Here is a 21,510-nt window from a genome sequence, read left to right as displayed (position 1 = left end):
CCGTTCCAGACGAGCCCGTAAGGTACCTTTACTATCAAAGCGTCATGTCAAGGCTCGTCTACAGTTTGCTCATGATCACTTGGAGGACTCAAACAGACTGGTTCAAGGTTCTATGGTCTGATGAGACCAAGATCGAGATCTTTGGTGCCAACCACACACGTGACGTTTGGAGACTGGATGGCACTGCATACGACCCCAAGAATACCATCCCTACAGTCAAACATGGTGGTGGCAGCATCATGCTGTGGGGCTGTTTCTCAGCCAAGGGGCCTGGCCATCTGGTCCGCATCCATGGGAAGATGGATAGCACGGCCTACCTGGAGATTTTGGCCAAGAACCTCCGCTCCTCCATCAAGGATCTTAAGATGGGTCGTAATTTCATCTTCCAACAAGACAACGACCCAAAGCACACAGCCAAGAAAACCAAGGCCTGGTTCAAGAGGGAAAAAGTCAAGGTGTTGGAGTGGCCTAGTCAGTCTCCTGACCTTAACCCAATTGAAAACTTGTGGAAGGAGCTCAAGAATAAAGTCCACATGAGACACCCAAAGAACCTAGATAACTTGGAGAAGATCTGCATGGAGGAGTGGGCCAAGATAACTCCACAGACCTGTGCCGGCCTGATCAGGTCTTATAAAAGAAGATTATTAGCTGTAATTGCAAACAAGGGTTATTCCACAAAATATTAAACATAGGGGTTGTATAATAATTGACCCACACTTTTATGTTTAAAATTTAATAAAATTCAACTGAGCAACATAACTTTTTGGTTTGTAAGATTTATGCTTCTGTTCATAAAACCTACTCTCGTTTGCAGTTTGAAGGCTCTAACTTATTTGCATCTTATCAAACCAGCTAAATCTGCAGGGGGTTGAATACTACTTGTAGGCACTGTATATATACAAGAGATTTGACAAAGGGGACAAAGCAATGCAGCATATACAGTTACAGAAAATAAAAGGCATAAAACGAAAGAAACTTACTACGCCGCTCAGAGAGATGAATTTGCTAGTGGACTGGATCAATCTGGTTTAAAGAGTCTGGTTAATGGGATCATTCTTGCACTGACATGTATCTTCCTCAGCATTGAACACTGATCATAATTCGGCTTGATCTTTTCTTAGCATCTGAGTTTTCCCCCCAACCCCTTGATGACTTCACATGGGCTGGGTTGTGGGCTGGTCTCAGCCCTTCAGGATTTTATGGGATTCGGGATAATTCCTCTCCGGATAGTCACAGAAGTTCGAGATCGCTGCCATATTTTTTACTGGGATTTTACCCCTGAGACCAAACAGGACATGGTTGTTGTCCGTTATTTGTCCACTATTGACTTGTGGCTTATAGGCAGGGCTTAAAGTTTTGAGAAAATATGTATCTTCTTCCCTGGTTTGCCCTGGCGCGGAAAATGTATAATCAATATCAGATTTATTCAAACATCGATATTCAATATTTTCTTTTGGAGACATCGAGTCTGGGATGGGTATTCCTATGAAAGGAATGTGTATACTGAGTGACAATAGCTATTTCTAAACGGTGTGAGATTCCCTTTAATCCTCTCAAAACGATTTGTCCAATCTGTAACTCTTTGTCCATGCACAATATACATCCTTGTTTAATCACCTGGGCCCTTTTGGACATTTTTGATCATATTTATCCCGCTCTCTGCGTTGAGCATTTATATCGGAGTTTACATTTAAATCTCTGAATGACGTGATTCAAATGAAACCCCCTACATATCCAATCACTATAATGAGGCAGCAGGGTTACTCTGGACTCCATTTGGCTTCTGTTCAGTGGTGCCCTTCTTTTCAGAGTTGTACGAAACTGTGGCCGACTGCGCTTTTATGCACTCTTAAAGAGGGACACCTCCGGATCACAGGCGAGACGGCGTCCAGTGTCCCCATCTGCCTCATTATAGGGAATATTTTGCATGGCGTTCCGTCTGAATGACTTATTTCAGACATTTACACGGAAACCTCAGTGTAAGTGTTCATCGTAGAACGCAGGATAGATGTGAGCCAAGCCTTATTGCAATCTTTGGGAGGCAGAATGAATAAATCAACAGCAGGTGAAGAATTGATTTTATGTATTTTTTACACCATTTCTCATGCGGTATAAAGTGATAAGAGAACTTTATTTTTCGGGTCTGTACGGTTACAGCAATACCACATTTGTCTCTTTTTATGTTTTGCTGTTTTTACACAATAAAAACAATTTTCTAAAAAAAAAAAATTATTTTTGCATAGCTATATTCTGCGAGCTGTAGCTCTTTTATTTTTCCGTTCACAGAGTTGTATGGCTGCTTATTTTTTGCAGGACAAGTTGTCTTCTTCAGCTATATAATTTTTATTTACGTTCAACTTTTTGATATGATGAAAAAGCATTGCTTTTTTATTATTTATTTTTTTTACGCTGTTCACTGAAGAAGTTAACTAGTCAGACAGATTTATAGATCGGGTCATTCCGGACGATAACAAATGCGTGTACTTTATTTATTTTTGTTTTTACATTAAATTTATGTATTTATTGGTATAATATATATATTTTTTTCTAAAATGTGAAACTTTTTTTTTTACTTTTTTACTTTGTCCCTCCATGGAACATCAACTTTCACTGCTCTGATCGCTGATCTTATACTCTGCAATGCTTTTGCATTGCAGGGATTAGTCAGGCAATCCCACACAGATAGGAGGTGTGTCATCTCCTGCTCTGAGGAGGAGCTTACAGGTCACTTTAACTGGGTAACTCCGGGGCCATCTTTCAGCCCGGGGTCACCATGCAGACCATCGATAACACAATCGCATTGTGCCAATCGGAGCAGAGAGATAGCTCCTTCCCTCTGCTATGGCGATCAATGTTGCTGACACTTTAACAGTGGCATCAGAGAAATTCAAAACCCACGATCGGCGCAAACACTGATCGTTTTTTCTGCGGCGTGTCAATGATATAATAATATATAGCTGACACCCGCTGATTATCATGCCGGCTCTGCAAGTGAGCCAATGCAATCGTCCCGCCGTTCATATACGGCAGTTTGAGGGAACGCACCTCCCACATCGTCGTAGATGTATGGCGGATTTCGTGAAAGGGTTAAATATATCATGAATTCATGGAATATTTGAGAAGTGCCATCCCACACACTAAAAATATCTATATAATGTAGGAATAATTTAATATGCTGCTCTATAATTACCTCTTTGCTACTGTTGCTTCTGTAGGCTAACTAAGGAATTAAAAGTAGGAATCCCTCATTGATGTACACATGGCAGATTATTCTGAAAAGTTACTTGAAATTAAAGTTACTCCTAAGTTTAGAGTGATTTGTGTCAGCATATGTGACATTTACCTCTGAGAGTCCTCAGTAGTTGATACCTTTTAATGGCTAACTGAAAAGATGGTAACAAATTGCAAGCTTTCAAGACTAGTAACACAAAATCTGAAGGGTCACATATTTATACACAACAAGACACAAATACTGCAATAGATGAGACAAGTGATGTAAAGCAGAACTTTTAATATGGGAGAGAGATAAACAGTTGTGGCCGTAAATATTGGAATAGTTCATAGATAAGGAGTGTGAAAGTTTTGTTGTCCTGTAATTGAAGTCTGGTCTGGGGTTGTGATTAGTGTTGAGCGAATTTGTTCTGCATTTCAAATTCGAGTTCGTGTTCGGGGTTCCGGCTTTTTTGCGCCAGAAAATCGGCTCCACCCATGAACTTACCTGACAGCGTGGAAAATCAGGGATGTTCGTGAGCGGAGACAATTTTTTTGGCGCGAACAAGCCGGGATCCCCCGAACACGAACCCGAATTTGAAATGCCGAACAAATTCGCTCAACACTAGTTGTGATGCACCCACAGGTCTGCATCACAGACGCGGACCAGACTTCAATCACAGGACAATAAATATTCAATATTAATATTCAAGTTCATCACTAAGCCGCACATCCATGAGAATCGGATGCAAGAGGGAAGCAAATCTGAAGCCTTCTGAATTTTATCCTTGTCTCACAGATTTAAATGACAGTCTGATATGCAAATCTGATCAGAATAGGACATGCTCTGAGTCTCCTGGGTCTTTCATTTGGATCTGTGATTTTAACGGATTTGTGACGATATCAAATTCTATACTATGGGCCCGAATTTTGTCAGAGAAAAAATTGTAATTGTCAGCAATACTTCTCCAGGGAGTTATTTGTTGCAATTCAGGGTCACGATGTAAAAAAAATGCAATCCCTTTTTTATGAGTATAAGTGTTTGTTACAAAACCCATTAAAATGTTATGTTATGTCTGAGAAGGCATGAGAGCAATAATGTGTGAAAAAAAAAAAAAAAGAGAGCTCATTTTCTGAACAAAAGACGGACTGCGAGAGACTCCCTAAAGATGGCGGAAGCCGTTGCCTAAGAAGCATGCTGATGTGCAGAAAGCCGTTAGCTAGATTTGAAAACTGAGAATGAGAATACACAAAGGATTGCCTGAGTCCAGAACTGTCAGAGAGACGCGTTCCACATGGAAGATGGCAGTGGCTAATGTAGCATGCTGACGTTTTCTGCAGTTTGGTAGATGTGAAAATAATGAACCGAGCTAACAAAGGTTTTTCACATGAGGGAGAGAAAATGGCAAAAAGCAGTCGCTGAGCTAAAATATTACTGCTTTTTAGTTTTTTTCGGCAAATACTTGCAAGTATTTACAGAAACTATGATCCCCATATGATAAGTAGAGGCTCTCAATAATAGGGGAACATTAAGTAATCTCCAGCAAATACGGGGAACATTCATTCTGGACTGCGGCAGTGTTTCAATGACACTACTCGCCTCATAGTCTTTATACATGTCTCATTTAGCATTCAGTTGCCATGGGGATTTTACTGATAGCGAGCTTACATTTGTTCTGAACTTGTTGCAGAAGCAAGCGGTCTTGTCCTTATTTATTTAAACAATTTTAAGGTCTCTGGATTTTAGTCCTTTACAGTGTAAATTTGTTCTGTAATATTTAATACCCAGTAATTGCTAAGTGCACAGACTGGGCTTAGAGAGCATTGTAGCTTTGGCATCGGTCTGCTTCTCCCAGCCATACTCGATGGAGCTGAAGTTTGTGATACATGTGCAGCTCTCCCATGTCTGGCCTGTAGAATCTGCTATGCACGCTAGCATTCTTTCATAGTTGGCTTACTCCTAGTGGGGATGTTACAGCAAAGGCCCTCTCCATTAAAAAACAATGTCCCTGTGGCATGTTGGAATTTGTATGTAACTTGAAGATGACTTTAAAGAGAACCTAATACATGCCGCTGATCAGCAGCTTTTTCCATATGCACGGTATAAGCGAGAAAGTTTGTTGGTCAGCTCATATTGAGCTTGCAGCTCACTTATACTCCGAATTTCAGGCTTACAGTATACACAGCGCTTTGCAACTAACAAATAGTAAGGAGTCCGAAATATTCATGATATGTGGGAACTCTTTATCAAGCCAATGACAAATTTAAAGCGCACCTGTCAGCAGGATTGTGCTCAGTAAAATGCATACACTGTCAGGTGGGCAACATTACACTGATTAAAATGATACCTTGGTTGATGAAATCCATCCTGTGGCTCTTGTATAATCTTTACTTTCAGTTTGGAGATAATGATATGCTCGTACTTCGGGGCGGCCTGTGAGGGGTGCTCTGTCTGGTGCTCTGCTTATATATTGATCTGTATGCTCTAATGACAGGTCACTGTGTCTTCACTGAACTGCCTCCTATTTTACCTAGCCCTGCACTACTGGATTCATTATGTAAAATAGGAGGCTGGTCAGTGAAGGCACAGTGAGCTGTCATAAGAGCATACAGATGATTATGTAAGCAGAGCATCGGATAGAGCGCCCCCCACAGGCCGCCCCGAAGCATGAGCATATCATTATCTCCAAACTGAAAGTAAATATTACACAAGAGCCACAGGATGGATTTGATCAGCCAAGGTGTCCTTTTAATCAGTGTAATGTCGCTCACCTGACAGTGTATGTATTTTACTAAGCACAATCCTGCTGACAGGTTTGCTTTAACTTATGATGGTATGTTCATACAGCATCTTTTTCCTGAAGTGCCTTTACAGTCATTTTTGTAGTGGATTTTTTTTTTTTTATACAAATGTCACATTTAAAATACTTGGTGGATTGCAAGAGGAATGGTCAGGTCACTTCTTTTAGCCACTTTATGGCTTTTGAAGCCTGAAATGGTTAAAAAAGACAGGACATGTGCACAAGTTGTTTTGAGATATTTTATTTGAGCTCTTTTTCAACATTAAAAAATGTTGTCTGCACATAATTTACTGTGCGTGTGTAAGGTGCGCAGGGCAGTTGTCATGGCAGAGGGGCTGCTATGTTCCCACACCCTGGCACCCCACAAATAAATGGTGGCCCAGTTCCCATGTGCTGTAAGTGCAGTGTAGTTCACTCATGTTTTGGCTGCAAGCTTCCGCTGTCTCCACGATACCGGACCCAGTAAACAGCCGCACATTCAATAGGGGACACCTGGTTCGTTTTAACATTTAACAGTTTACTTGACAGTTGAAGTACATCAGATTGTATCACGCAGTATCGGGCACACCACCCTCCATCACTTGCTTCCTTCACACAGACTATCTCACTCCTGTTTTCACGTTCAGCACGGATTACCCCTACGCTTGATCCTCCTGTCAGCGCCAGGGTTTCCCAATCCGGCTTCGCAGCATGCCCGAGATCCGCAACGTTTCCCTCACACAGTTCCACGCCCATCTTCCACTGTACAGAAGGGTTGTCTGTGCTCTCCATAGCCCCAGATTCGAGCCTTAGGCTTCGTACATTGCAGGAATGTCCGTAGGGAGTTTTGTGCGACCTCACACCTTCAGAACGTCTTTGCACACGCTGTGCTTCAGCCCACTACACCTTGAACTCACCCTAGCAACTGTCACCAACAAACTCCTTCATTAACTGACTAAAACCAGGAAGTGGTTGCCTTTTACTGGTCCTAACCCCTCCCTCTTTGGGCTGGACCAATCACCAATGGTCTCCTTGCTCTGTCTGCCCCAGGAGTCGGTTTCTAGGCAAACTTCACTTTTCACCTATTTAACTTCAGTCACTACCTTCTAACAGTATGCACTGAATATATTACACTTACAATGCCTATCACTATCTATTCTGTCCTATTTGTCACTCCTCTGGCTCTTAAATCCTAACATATCTTATCCTATGCTTACCCTGCACTACATGCGAAGCATTGCTTATACAATGTACATTCACTCTTTACCTTACCCATACACTGTACATTACCATAACTCAATATCCAGGCAATTCTCAACATATCACATCTTACAGTATACATTACTAAAAACCACATGACACCGTTCAAATTTCACATGGCACAATAAAACACAGTAAAACCGCACAACACTATTCTTATAATACAACGCTGTCTTTAGGGGCAGGGACAGGACAGGGCAGTGCACACCCTCACACGTGCATAGGATGGATAAATCAATTGGTGGCTATATGACAACAGGATGCCTGCACATCATAAACAAGTTTATCGAAATTATACAATATTTACGCCTCCGATGCACTTTAATTTAATTTGCATATAACTTCAAGCCTTGATTATTTTTTTTTAGCACTTGCACATCACATTACTGCAATAGAGGTATCATTTTTATTTTAGGACCTGTATAGCCATACCACTAATTTCATTATTAGAGTCTTCCTGTCAGATTCCCTTTAATCTTTTAGCATGTGTCGAGCACTTCCAGCAAGGAGTCTGATATATTAATATGTGTGATCTGCCGGTCCTCGAGCCACTGTCCTCGAGCCACTGATTAACAAATTTTTCCTATTACTCTGCATAGGGAGGAGTATGTCAAATCAGTGGCTAGATGACAGTGGGATTTTTGCCCATCATGAACAAAATAAAGTCCTTCTGCCCATGTAGTCCAAGATCAAGGTTTCATACTTACTAGTCGATATACCCATTTACTGACCCGTTTACATGAGTCAACGAAATACTATTGTTCTGTCCCCATATAGCATCATGTTGTCGTTGGCACATTATCTGTTTACAGGGGACAATGCACTGCTGATAATGATTTATATGCCTGCATATAAATCGTCAAATTACCCAACAAATGTATGTTTAGCTCATTTTTTTTGGCTGATCACCTGCATGGTTAAATGGGCAGATAATTGAGATTGAGCGTTTTTATGAACTTTCACCACTCAAGCACACCACTGAAGTAAACGTGTCTGTCACTACTGTACGCTGTCATCAGACAAGCCATCAAAGAGTAGGTTAAAGTGGACAACCCTTTTAATGCTAAAATAAAAAACACCACCCAGATCAGCGCTATTCTGGCTGTTACGTAACATTGTAATGTTACATGAGGGCTGCAGACGATCGCCTGATTGGCTGCAACCTTTACATTTTCATCTGACGGAACTGTGAAGGCAGCAGCCAGTCAGCAACCGCTGATAGGTTTTAGCCTTTATAAACAATTTCACATGACTGTTGGGGTACTTATCTGGGCTACTTTAGTATTGCATAAGGTGTTCTCCAGTAGTGAACAACACGTTTAACTACACTAAGGGCATCTTTGAAAAAAAAATATAAATCTTGATGAAAAATTATCTGTATGAAAAATGGTTTACTCTTCATTATAACGTGAGGGGCCTGCCATCACCTGGCATTTACAGTCGGGTCATGGATCCATGTTTGGACCTACTAGCAATGCCTGGGAGATTTTATCCTCCTTATACTGCCTGAATATTCTATGGAACCATTGATTCCTGCAGTTGAATAGAGAGTCTGCTGTCTGTGTAACAGAGCACAGAAATGTCCATGCTTTTTGAATGCAAATTTCTAAAATGATCCAAGTGCATCTGGTTTGGTTCCTCATACAGCTTTGACAAATACGGTCTGTGCCAGTCTATCCTGAAGGTAAAAATGACAGGAAACCGAGTTGCAAAATGAAATGCCTGCAGGCATCCCCTACAAACCAAAATCTGCTGTAATATAAGCCATCTGCATTTTTTTAGTTTACCCTGTTGTAGACGAGTGCAGCCCTTTTGTTCTTTTTTTTCCACCACTTCTGGCTGCAAGAGAGCTGAATAAAGTTGGGTTCTGTAGTTATATTAGAGGGAATTCCGTGTGTATAGATTACAGGGAAAACCAAAATTTGCCAGTTCGTCTATTGATTAATTTAGCATTTTAAAACCTAAAGTCTTGAATCATGCCTACTTTGACTTCCGATATCTTACATGATGTAAATATAGTACCTTTGGCAGGCCCATTATATCCTAATTGGGTATCTGTTAGCTAGATCTGGCATAAAGGCATTTGTGGAAAAACAAAGTGTGAACATAGAATTACAATGCATACTCTAATATATAAGTTGCAATATTGTAAACAAATAATATACCATTTCTTTGCTCACCATACAATTTTCATATTTCCTTATATATCAGAGTTTTTTTAATCTAATATCTTTTCAGCTGTAAAGTTATAAATTTGACTTTAAATGATCTTTATTTTTTTACATCTGAACTACATAGGTCCTTTAGAACATACAGTTAGGTCAAGAAATATATTTACAGTGACACAGGTTTTGGCATTTTAGCTTTTTAACAAAACATATTCAAGATACAGTTAAATAAATAATATGTGATTAAAGTGCAGACTCTCCGCTTTAATTTAAGGGTATTCACATCCTAATTGGAGTAAAGGTTTAGGAATTACAGCTGTTTAATATGTAACTGCCTCTTTCGAGGGACCCGAGGTAGTTGGACAATTATCTCCAAAAGCTTTTTAATTGGCTGCTTGGGCTTTTCCCTTGTTAATCCATCATCAATTAAGCAGGTAAAAGATCTGGAGCTGATTCCAGGTGTGACATTTGCATTTGGAAGCTGTTTCTGTGAACCCACAACATTCGGTCAAATGAGCTCTCAGTGGAAGTGAAACAGACCATCATTGGGCCAAAAAATCCATGAGAGAGAGATTACCAAATCTTAGGAGTGGCCAAATCAACAGTTTGGTACATTGCGCAAAAAAAACTGGTGAGCTTGGTAACTCAAAAAGGCCCGGACATCAACGGAAGACAACAGGGTTGGATGATCTCAGAATCATTTGTATGGTGAAGAAAAACCCCTTCACAACATCCACCAAAGTGAAGAACACTCTCCAGGAAGTAGGTGTTTCAGTATCGAAGTCTAGAGCAAATATATAATACACTGCTCAAAAAAATAAAGGGAACACTTAAACAACAGAATATAACGCCAAATAAAACCAACTTATGTGAAATCAAACTGTCCACTTAGGAAGCAACACTGATTAACAATCAATTTCACATGCTGTTGTGCAAATGGAATAGACAATAGATGGAAATTATTCGCAATTATCAAGACACCCTCAATAAAGGAGTGGTTCTGCAGGTGGGGACCACAGACCACATCTCAGTACCAATGCTTTCTGGCTGATGTTTTGGTCACTTTTGAATGTTGGTTGTGCTTTTCACACTCGTGGTAGTATGAGACGGACTCTACAACCCACAGAAGTGGCTCAGGTAGTGCAACTCATCCAGGATGGCACATCAATGCGAGCTGTGGCACGAAGGTTTGCTGTGTCTGTCAGCATAGTGTCCAGAGGCTGGAGACGCTACCAGGAGACGTGGAGGGGGCTGTAGGAGGGCAACAACCCAGCAGCCGGACTGCTACCTCCGCCTTTGTGCAAGGAAGAGCACTGCCAGAGCCCTGCAAAATGACCTCCAGCAGTCCACAAATGTGCATGTGTCTGCACAAACGGTTAGAAACCGACTCCATGAGCGTGGTATGAGGGCCCGACATCCACAGATGGGGGTTGTACTCACAGCCCAACACCGTGCAGGATGCTTGGCATTTGCCACAGAACACCAGGATTGGCAAAGTCGCCACTGGCGCCCTGTGCTTTTCACAGATGAAAGCAGGTTCACACTGAGCACATGTGACAGAGTCTGGAGACGCTGTGGAGAGCGATCTGCTGCCTGCAACATCCTTCAGCATGACCGGTTTGGCAGTGGGTCAGTAATGGTGTAGGGTGGCATTTCTTTGGAGGGCCGCACAGCCCTCCATGTGCTCGCCAGAGGTAGCCTGACTGCCATTAGGTACCGAGATGAGATCCTCAGACCCCTTGTGAGACCATATGTTGGTGCGGTTGGCCCTGGGTTCCTCCTAATGCAGGACAATGCCAGGCCTCATGTGGCTGGAGTGTGTCAGCAGTTCCTGCAAGATGAAGGCATTGAAGCTATGGACTGACCGCCCGTTCCCAAGACCTGAATCTGATTGAGCACATCTGGGACATCATGTCTTGCTCCATCCACCAACGTCACGTTGCACCACAGACTGTCCAGGAGTTGGCGGATGCTTTAGTCCAGGTCTGGGAGGAGATCCTACAGGAGACCATCTGCAACCTCATCAGGAGAATGGCCAGGTTATGTAGGGAGGTCATACAGGCACGTGGAGGCCACACACAATACTGAGCCTCATTTTGACTTGTTTTAAGGACATTACATCAAAGTTGGATCAGCCTGTAGTGTGTTTTTCCACTTTAATTTTGGGGGTGACTCCAAATCCAGGCCTCCATTGGTTAATAAATTTGATTTCCATTGATGATTTTTGTGTGATTTTGTTGTCAGCACATTCAACTTTGTACAGAACAAAGTATTCAATGAGAATATTTCATTCATTCAGATCTAGGATGTGTTATTTGAGTGGTCCCTTTATTTTTTTTAGCAGTGTAGAAAAGCCAGATTAGACTTGCCCCCAAAAAAAACATCTAAAGAAGCCAGCCCAGTTCTGGAAAAGCATTCTTGGACAGATGAAACGAAGTTCAACCTGTACCCGAATGATGGGAACAAGTATGGAGAAGGTTTGGAATCGCTCAAGATCCAGCGCACCATCACGTCCTCTGTAAAACCTGGTGGAGGCAGTGTGATGGCATGGGCATGCATGGCTTCCAATGGCACTTAGTCACAATTGTTTATTGATGATGTGACTGAAGACTAAAGCAACCGGATGAATTCTAAAGTGTATATTTTCTGTTCTGATTCAGCCAAGTGCAGCAAATTTGATTGGACGTCACTTCACAGTACAGATGGAAAATGACCCAAGCTTATTGTGAAAGCAAGTCGAGAGTTTTTAAGGCTAAACATTAACTCATAGCAGAATATTCCAATCACAAGAAAGAAACCCAACGTTTGGTGATGTCCATGGCTTCCAGACTCTAGGCAGTCATTGCCTGCAAAGGATTCTCTACAACAGAGGTCCCCAACCAGGACCGGGCCGTTGGGGTTTTTCAGCCGGTCCGCGGCGCCCCTGACAGTTGTAGAGGATCAGCAGGGAGAAAGCCAGCATGTGATCAGTAGCCTATAAGAAAAGAGGAGGAGGGACTGGCAGTGGATAGATAATTAGCCATGCGGCCCTACTCGCAGAATGTGCTCAGGCAGGAGCAGGGACAAGCAGGTCTTGTGTGTCCAGCGCTCCTTCCCCTCCTGCTAGCTGTGAGTTGGAGGGGGAGGGGCTCTGGATGCTAATGGGCAGCTAGATATGACGTCAGGTGTCCCACCCTTATGATTCCTGTAGCTGTGTTCTGGTGTCGTGCGGCCCAGCAGCAGATTTTCTGGTTAAAGTGAAAAAAGCAAATAACAGTGAAAATTCATAGCAGCAGTGGCTGTGTCCAGTAGCAACAGTAGTGGTCATCATCATCAGATGGGACCTAGATGGGACCGTCTTGTTGCAGGAAAACAAGCCCAGTGCTCCCACTGATCCAGGGAAACAAGCCTGGTGCTCCCACTCATTCTGAACCTATGGTAAGTTGAATCACATTCTCATTATAAATGTCATAACTATATGATAAGTATGCACTAAGCTCCACCCCTCCATAACCCCACCCACATATGACCAAAGCCCCGCCCCCACCCCCACCGGGCCATTGAAAACTTGTCTTGCTTAAAGCCGGTCCCTGGTGCAAAAAAGTTTGCCGACCACTGCTCTACAAGTATTAGAAATGAACATTTTACTTATGATAAAGTTAATTTGTCCAATTACTTTTGAGCCCCTGAAATGAGGAGGCTTTGTAGAAAAATGGTTACAATTCCTAAATGTTACACAGGATATTTTTATATTTTGTTCAATATCTTTTAATTAATCCTGAAGGTCTACACTTCAATTGCATCTCAGTTGTTTCAATTTAAATAAAAAATAGTGGCATACAGAGCCCAAAACACTAAATTCGGTCACTGTCTAAATATTTCTGTACCTTACCGTAGTTCACAATCTCTACTCATTCCAGTATTTTACCCCACTTACAGGGAAAAAAATAAGATATATTCTCCTCGCTGCCATTTGTGTCACCCTGGCCTGGATGCCACAAAATGTAATAAAGCTGTGTCTGAGAGCAAGGGGGAGGTTCTCTAGTAAGGGGAACATTAGCATGCAGTACCTCCTGTCTCAGGCCAGTAGGGGGAGCAGGCTGCCCCTATAAAAGCTGGTGCTGGGGGCAGGGTTAGGTAGAACTGGATGGCCTGTCTCAGCACTGAGACGTGTCCCGGATCAGAGCAGGGACAGAAAGTTGTATTGCACCCTAAGAGGAAGTGTGGCAGGAGGAGAGCCACAAGCCAGAGACAAGAGGCGAAGTGAGCCTGTCTTGGCAGATAAAGGACTTAATCTACCAGACTTTGGTGTCTGAGGCTGGAAGGATTCCACATCCCCCAGCAGATAACCAGTTCGCAGGGGACTGTATATTCCTTGGCCTAAGAAGCCTGGAGGCCCTGCCACAACAGAAGGGACCAGCAAAGCCGTACAAGGCTGGGAGCAGAAAGGAACCCACGTCGCAGGTCATACAGGCGAGAATACACGGAGAGCTCGGAAGCGTAGGCTGTTATCCTATAAGGAGGAGATAGTCAGAAGGAGCGCAGAAAGCACGGTAGGCCTACACCCTCACCCTGACCAGGGTCAATTTCCCCATTGCTCTCAGACATCCAGGTCCCCTCCTAGCCGGGACTGTTTGTGGGTCAATTTACCTGTTCTAGTAAAGACCCTGGACTGCAACCTGTTGTCTGTGTGCTCCTTGCTCCTCCAGCACTATCAGCACTAGGACTCTCACTACCATCACTCCCAACATCCACTACACTGCCCTGGGGCCGCACTCTTCCCGTGGGGAGTCACACCATCCCAGCTGCATACATCATCAGCCCCAGCGGTCTGCCTTGCAGCGGCGGTTCCTAATGACCGCAAATCCACGGGTGGCGTAGTCGGACATAATCATCAGCACGTAACGGACTACCACTGGCCTGACCACCCTGAGCCACGGAACCGGGTTGCCACTACTACTCCCATCGTTCCCCTACTGCCCGGATCCGAGTGCCCCACGGCCCAGGGGGCGAGTCACATTCACTTCCAGTCCTTGGGGCAGTGCAGGGAGTTGTTACAGTCACCACTCACTACACAGTGAGGACGCTGTATTCACTCCCCGACACATTAAATGACAGCATGTTCTGCAGATTTTGGCTAAATAAAAGATTCTGCACCTTCTGTTGCTTTTTCAGTTTTTTTGGTGTTCTATTCCATTTTGTGGTGCTGCTTTGATTAATTTTGTTTATATTAAGATAATTTAGAATACTTACTACTAAGTAATACTTATAACTGTTCAACTTGTTACTTAAAGGCAACTGCTGTACACTTTCAAGTAACTTTTCAGAATAAGCTGACTTTTGTGTTTACATGAGAAATGACACTGTATAGCCATTACCTGACTTGTGTCCTGCATTTTCCCCCAACTTCCCCTATACAGGCTCTATCTCTGATTTTCATTTTACTCAGAGCTGGTGGGTGGAGACTGGCTTCTATGGTATCCTCCCATAGACAAAACACTCAGATGAAGAGAGTCCTGTTCTTTTTTCCTTTAGTAACACACAGAGAGAAATAGAATAGGCATGAAGGAAATGATACAGCAATATTGAGCAGTGTAGATGTGAATCCAGAGAAAGGGTAAGCTAGATAAAATCTGCTTTACTTATTTCTCTGCTTCTCACTCAACTTCTCCCTCTGGTCTTCTCCTCATCCCTCCCCCCTACCACTCCTTCCCTCTTCATAGACTTTAACAAGCAATTTAACCTGACCCATCACTTTGCTGGCAGTCAATCTTACCTTCACTAAGACAGATTTGAGCTTTTTTTCAAAGTGAATAATTGATTCAGGAATAAAGGGGCCTGGATATAAGAGATTGGTAAGTGGAGAAGCAAGCATATTTCTATGATAAGATATAGTACCAATGTTCCTATATTCACTTGTACTATTGATTTATATAAAATTTGTTGAAAGTACAGTTTACATTTAAGCATTCACTGAAATTGCGAGATTAAACCTCTCAGTACACTTAAATAGCTGTCAGCCAAACAATGACCCAGCTTCTCCATACAAAGGAGCGCATAGATTGCTGAACGCTGCTGTGTTCTGTATGAGAGAGCTGCTGCCACCATATATCTCTAGTGGCAGATTATCTCTTAGAAAATGATAGGATCACCAGTCCGACGTGCCAGATCCCCCAAATCATCTGTTGAGGGTCCCGTGACACTGGAGTATTGGCCAAGCTCGTCAATGTTGACGGATTTGGTCGATGGTCGTCTATTGCGTATGTGGGGTTTTAGGCTGCTTTTAATAAAAATTACAATGTAAATCCGTTGTGTGATGGGTACCGGTAGTAAACAAGAGATCCATTCACTTATAATGGTGTCCTTCAATTTTGTTGTGGTTTCCGCATGCATAGCTAGTCTTTCTGTGAAATCTACCAAGACTGTTTACAGAGGAGTATTTTGATGATTGTGTAAGCAGAACCTCACATTACAACATTTACATGCATTCTTTTCACTTAATTTTTTGTTCATTTCTAGATCAACGAGCTAGTTGATGTTCGTGATGTAACTATTGGATCTTGGTTTGAAGCACATGTTGAAAATGTTACCAGAGCCACAAAGGGACACAAAAATGGCAAGGCTCATGTTAAAGGTGGACACTCTTGGAAAGGGACCAATGGAAGTTTAAGTCCAGAACATTCCGGAGAGAACCCTGATGTGGATACCACCCCTTCTACTTCTTACTCAGACTATGTGGATGATGAAGATGTAACTTATTTTATAAAATATGACGAGTAAGTCTTGTGCTGTTGAAAGATATCTGTACTGGTATAAAAAATATATATTGTTTCTCTTCACTTTTTTTAGTGAATTCCATAAAGGGAGCTCTCCAAGAATGTAAAAAATGTCCCTCGTCAAGTAATTCAAACAGCAGCCCATCCTAGTCACGTGTCGGGACGGGTTTGTCTGAAGAAACGCAGCTCTCGAGATCTGCGTCTCAACTATGTGATAGAGGAGCTGTTTCCTTCTCTGTGAGTCAAGGAGAAGGACTGTGACATGAATTATGTGAAGTAAATCTTCTTGACTGACAGTGCATGGAGGACTGAGGCTGGAGAATGAATCTTTTCTGCTCATTCAGCTGAGAAGATTATTTATTTTTGATATCACAGCTCTTCTCGGCGCACAGAATGCTTTATAATACAGCTCCTCTGTCAGTTGAGACACCGGTATTGGGAACTGATTCTTCAGACTACAGCCTGTTATGACATGTGACTAGGACGGGCTTCCACTTGAATTATGTAATGGGGTCCATTTTGTACATTCTTGGAGAAACCTTTTAAGGTAATAGAAATGCAAAACATTTTGAGTGGGGGATAATGCACATGGGTAATTTTGTCACTATTGAAAAGATTGATGATTTTGTTTTTTTTCCTTCTATGGTAATTGTATAAATTAATTATATTGTTGCACATTTGAACAGTGTTCTTGCGTGCTGAACTTTTGGGTGTCACTTTTTTATGTCACAGACTTAAAACAGCATTTACACTGACTGTCCAGCTGACACAATGAACCTAAGTGTAACCTGTCACAGAAGAAAAGGGTGTTTACCCGCAGCCACAGTGGCAATCTTCAGATAGACTATTCTAGACATATTCAGCAATCTAACTGGATGTTTGGCTTCAGGGAGAAAATTAAGTTAAATTCCCCTTGCAGCCCCTTGTTTACAGCCAAGTGGGTGGCTCTGGGGTTAGTCATCGTTCTTTACACAGTAAGAGAACGGTCTTTACACCCGCTGATTTTCGATTGACTGCTCACAGCCCCAGTTACCGCCCACTTGATTTGAAGCCAGTATGATATCTTGGTTACTGATTGTTTATAGACACCACCAAACTTTTTTTTTTGCAAATCTGTTTGCTTTCTACAGTAGTTGATAAATACTATAACTAGTTAAGCTTTAAGCTGTATTTTTTTTATTGCCAATATTGTGATAAAAACCTGTAAAGTATGGTTTCCATGGTAATGAAAAAGAATCTGTAGTAAATGACTCCCAAATTGGGCAGCATCACAGAGCTAGCTCTAAAAGAAACATGCTGCGTTAGTATGCTAGGGCTACGGCAGGCTTATACGATGTAGTAAAAAAATAAAAAGATACTGCAGTTAAATTGTAACGTGCAAGCTACCATTTCTGATGGATTTCATCATGAAATTGGGAAAGTCACTCTTAAAGGGAATCTGTTAGTGGGCTCAACTCTCCTAAGCTGTCTATATGGGCATGTATGTCATAGGAAGCTGAATAAAATGATTACTTGATATATGTGATCTGTTGTCTTATTCCAGAGAAATCCATGTTTTTCTTATATGTAAATGAACTGTTAAGATTTATGGGCAGGACACTGATCTGCATGAGAATCTGCCTCCAGAGCTTATTTTTAATAAAAGGGGGTGATACCCATGTGAGACATGTAACTAGCATAGGACAGTAGAACTGAACTTTGTCCCTTACAAACTCATTTCCTGCAGCTCTCACAGCTCTGCTATATTGCAACACTTGCTGCCTGTGCGATGGAATCTGAAGCTGAGAGGAGCCTATTGATGTGTCAGGTACAATCACACACAGCTCAGCAGTGAGATACAGGGAGCGGCCTTTACATATCACACTTGATAACTACTTTTATTTAAAATAAGCTCTTGAGGCAGATTCTCATGCAGATCAATGTCCTGCCCATAGATCTTAACAGATTATTTACATATGTATGAGTAAAACATGGATTTCTCTAGAATAAGACATTAGATTGCAGATATTAAGGAATTATTTTATTCAGCTTTCTATGACCTACATGCCCATTTAAATGAATTAGAAAGGTTGATCCTTCCGACATATTCCCTTTAAGAGTACTGTTCCATTTCCTCTGACAGTTTGTCTAATGTGACTTTCCCAATTTCACAATCATAAATGATACTGCAAAATTGTAACATGTGAATTATCTCTTTTTTTTATTACATTGTAAAAGCCTGCTGTAGCCCTAGGATACTAATGCAACATGTTATAATCCAGAAAAGCTTGGCATAAATATTTCTTGCAATGTTGGTCCGCACCACTCTAGCGCTTGGTTTATTTAACTACAGCCTGATGAAGGGTCTGTGACCTGAAACATTGCTTATAAGAAATTCATTCTTGCAGTGTTCTTTCTAGATCTGGAAAATAAAATGGAGATGTTTTGAGGGAAACGTGCTGTTCTTCCTCCTCTGACGTGGTCTGAAAATTTGATGTGGTCGGCTCTACTGGAATATGCACCCTCTAAATACTCTCATTGTATCTCGTTGGTCAAGGCTCTAACAAACTGCATCCTCAATTGACTACTACATATGTAAAGTGTTATCAATAGAAAGTAAATAATGACGGGAGGCACTACTGTCATCATTGCCATAATGGCATTCATCCTGCGTACACTAAATCAGGATATTCATAATCTCCTCCTTAAGGAGATCCTGTTCACACTACACTTGAGCCTGCAATCCAAAATCTATATCAGGAGGATATCCCCTGGATAGTTCACATATGTGATCTCAGCAGAGTTCTAGATTTTTAATTGGCTTTTAAAAGGTATTGCATGTATGTAAATAAGAGAAACAGCTACTCAGATTGTATCTGTCATATCAAAATTATTTTTAAGAAAAATACTTTTCAACTTTTGGGAAAAACAAAGCGGCAACATTTTTGGCATTATGCGTCACCCATGATACGCCCTAACTTACCACATTTGAATCCTAAATGGCAAAAACTAATTACATCTTCATAGCCAAAATTGTATACAGGCCCCCCTAAATAAATGCACACTGCATCAACCCCCCTAAATAAATTTCACATCTTCTAAATTAATACAGGCAACAGACCAGATACCCTTATAAATACAAGTTACCTGAAGCCCTATTAAGATCAAACACCCACACCCACACACACACACACCTTCCCAGCTTCCACCAAAGCCCCTAAATTATGTGACCACAGACTAGACCACCTCAATAAATAACTGAAATGAGACTTCCCATAACACAAACCTCAGCTCAGATTTCCAGGCCAGACACTTTTCATACCCCAAAGCCAGTGATTGGTCATATTTTACAGAAGATCAGTGCCCCAGAGATTTGACCGCATTTCAGGTAATCTCCTTTTTTTTGTTTCTGGGAATTCCAGTAGAGTTGGTAAGTACGCTAATACATAGATGCATGACCAGTTATTTTTGGAGATGTACAAAAAATATTCTCAAATCTTTAGGTCATTTGAAACGTGGTTGCATTTTTTTTTTTACTTTCAAAGGGAATCTGTCACCACATTTGACCTATCTAAACTATTACTATGAGCATACAGGTTATAGACTGCTGAAAAAAGTCCTACCTGTATGCCTGATATCAGATGCCTTGTTGTTGAGAAATCATCTTTTATCACTCTTTGTAAATGACCTCTTCCGGGCTCTGCGGAGGATGTTCCCTGCAAGATAACTCTGCCTCCAGAACTTATAAATATAAGGGGGGAGTTACCAGTGTGATATGTAATGGCTGCTTTCTGCTCTCCTGATCTCACTGCAGAGCTGTGCGTGATTATACCTGATACATCTGCAGGTTCTTCTCAGCTTCAGCTTCCATCTGACAGGCAGACAGGGTTTGTAATATTGCTGCAATGCAGCAGAGCTGTGAGAGCCACCGCAAATGTGTTTGCAAGAAGACAAAGTTAATTTCTCCTGCTCTGTGTTAGTTACATGTCTCACACTGGTAACTTCCCCTTCTTATAAAATAAGCTCTGGAGGAAGAGTTATCTTCCAAGCAACATCTGCCCGATAGCCTGGAAGAGGTCATTTACATATTGGAAAAAAACATTGATTTCTCTGAAATAAGACATCAGATCGTAGATATCAAGGTATCAAGTTATTTAGCTTCCTATGACCTGCATGCCTATATAGATAACTTAGGATGGTCGATCCTACTGATGGATTTCCTTTAAGTATCTCATCAATTTTTAAAATTCTTTTGTCTTAGTTATCCTGAAAATGGAATCGTAGAAATTGAAACCAGCAATATGCGGCCCAGGGCGAGAACTACTTTGAAGTGGAGCGACCTGAAAGTGGGTGCTGTGGTTATGGTGAACTACAATATTGAAACTCCAGAGGAACGTGGTTTCTGGTTTGATGCAGAAATAACAGACTTAAAAGAAAACTCAAGAACTAATAAAGAAGTATTTGTCAAAATTTTGTTGGGGTAAGTTATGACTATTCGAAAATGGAGTATGCAGCAACTGTATAGAGAATGAAACGATCACCATGCGCACATTCACCAAAGTTGCAATAATTGGGCTGCTTGGGATATAGATTATTCATATATAATATATATATCTCTCATATACAGTGGTGTGAAAAAGTGTTTGCCACCTTCCTGATTTCTTATTCTTTTACATGTTTGTCACACTTAAATGATTCAGATCACAAAACAAATTTAAATATTAGACAAAGATATAACACAAGTAAACAAAAATTTTTTAAATAAAGGGCTTTATTATTAAGGGAAAATGAAATTCAAACCTACAAGGGCCCTGTGTGAAAAAGTGATTGCCCCCTAAACCTAATACCTGGTTGGGTCACCCTTAGCATCAACAACTGCAATCAAGCATTTGCAATAACTGGCAATGAGACTTTTACAACGCACTGGAGGAATTTTGGTGCACTCATCTTTGCAAAATTGTTGTAATTTAGCCACATTGGAGGGTTTCTGAGCGTGAACCGCCTTTTTATGATCATGCCACATCTTCTCAATCAGATTAAGGTCAGGACTTTGACTAGGCCACTCCAAAGTCTTAATTTTGTTTTTCTTAAGCTATTCAGAGGTGGACTTGCTGGTGTGTCTTGGATCATTGTCCTGCTGCATAACCCAAATGCACTTCAGCTTGAAGTCACGAACAAATGGCTGGACATTCTCCTTCAGGATTTTTTGGTAGACAGCAGAATTCATGTTTTGATTTACCACAGCAAGTCTTCCAGGTCCTGAAGCAGCAAAACAGCCCCAGAACATCACACTACCACCTCCATATTTTACTGTTGGTAATGATGTTCCTTTTCTGAAATGCTGTGTTACTGTTACGC

At 41.5% G+C, this 21,510-nt stretch overlaps 1 protein-coding gene across 1 annotated transcript in view; it reads left to right on the top strand.

Moving 5' to 3' along the window:
• The window catches only part of UHRF2 (ubiquitin like with PHD and ring finger domains 2), a 112,813-nt gene that overhangs the window by 39,100 nt on the left and 52,203 nt on the right, over window positions 1-21,510 (top strand). Inside the window, exons 3-4 of the mRNA XM_073668882.1 lie at window positions 15,917-16,173; window positions 20,414-20,632. Of these exons, the coding sequence (XP_073524983.1) occupies window positions 15,917-16,173; window positions 20,414-20,632 (476 nt within the window). The remainder of the gene's footprint in view (window positions 1-15,916; window positions 16,174-20,413; window positions 20,633-21,510) is intronic.

The sequence above is a fragment of the Phyllobates terribilis genome, unplaced genomic scaffold, assembly GCF_046119375.1.
Source record: "Phyllobates terribilis strain yellow unplaced genomic scaffold, ASM4611937v1 Scaffold_1__5_contigs__length_1240528914, whole genome shotgun sequence".
In the NCBI taxonomy this organism is placed as follows: Eukaryota; Metazoa; Chordata; class Amphibia; order Anura; family Dendrobatidae; genus Phyllobates; species Phyllobates terribilis.
Note: the sequence above shows the minus strand (reverse complement) of the source record. Positions and strands in the feature narration are given on the sequence as shown.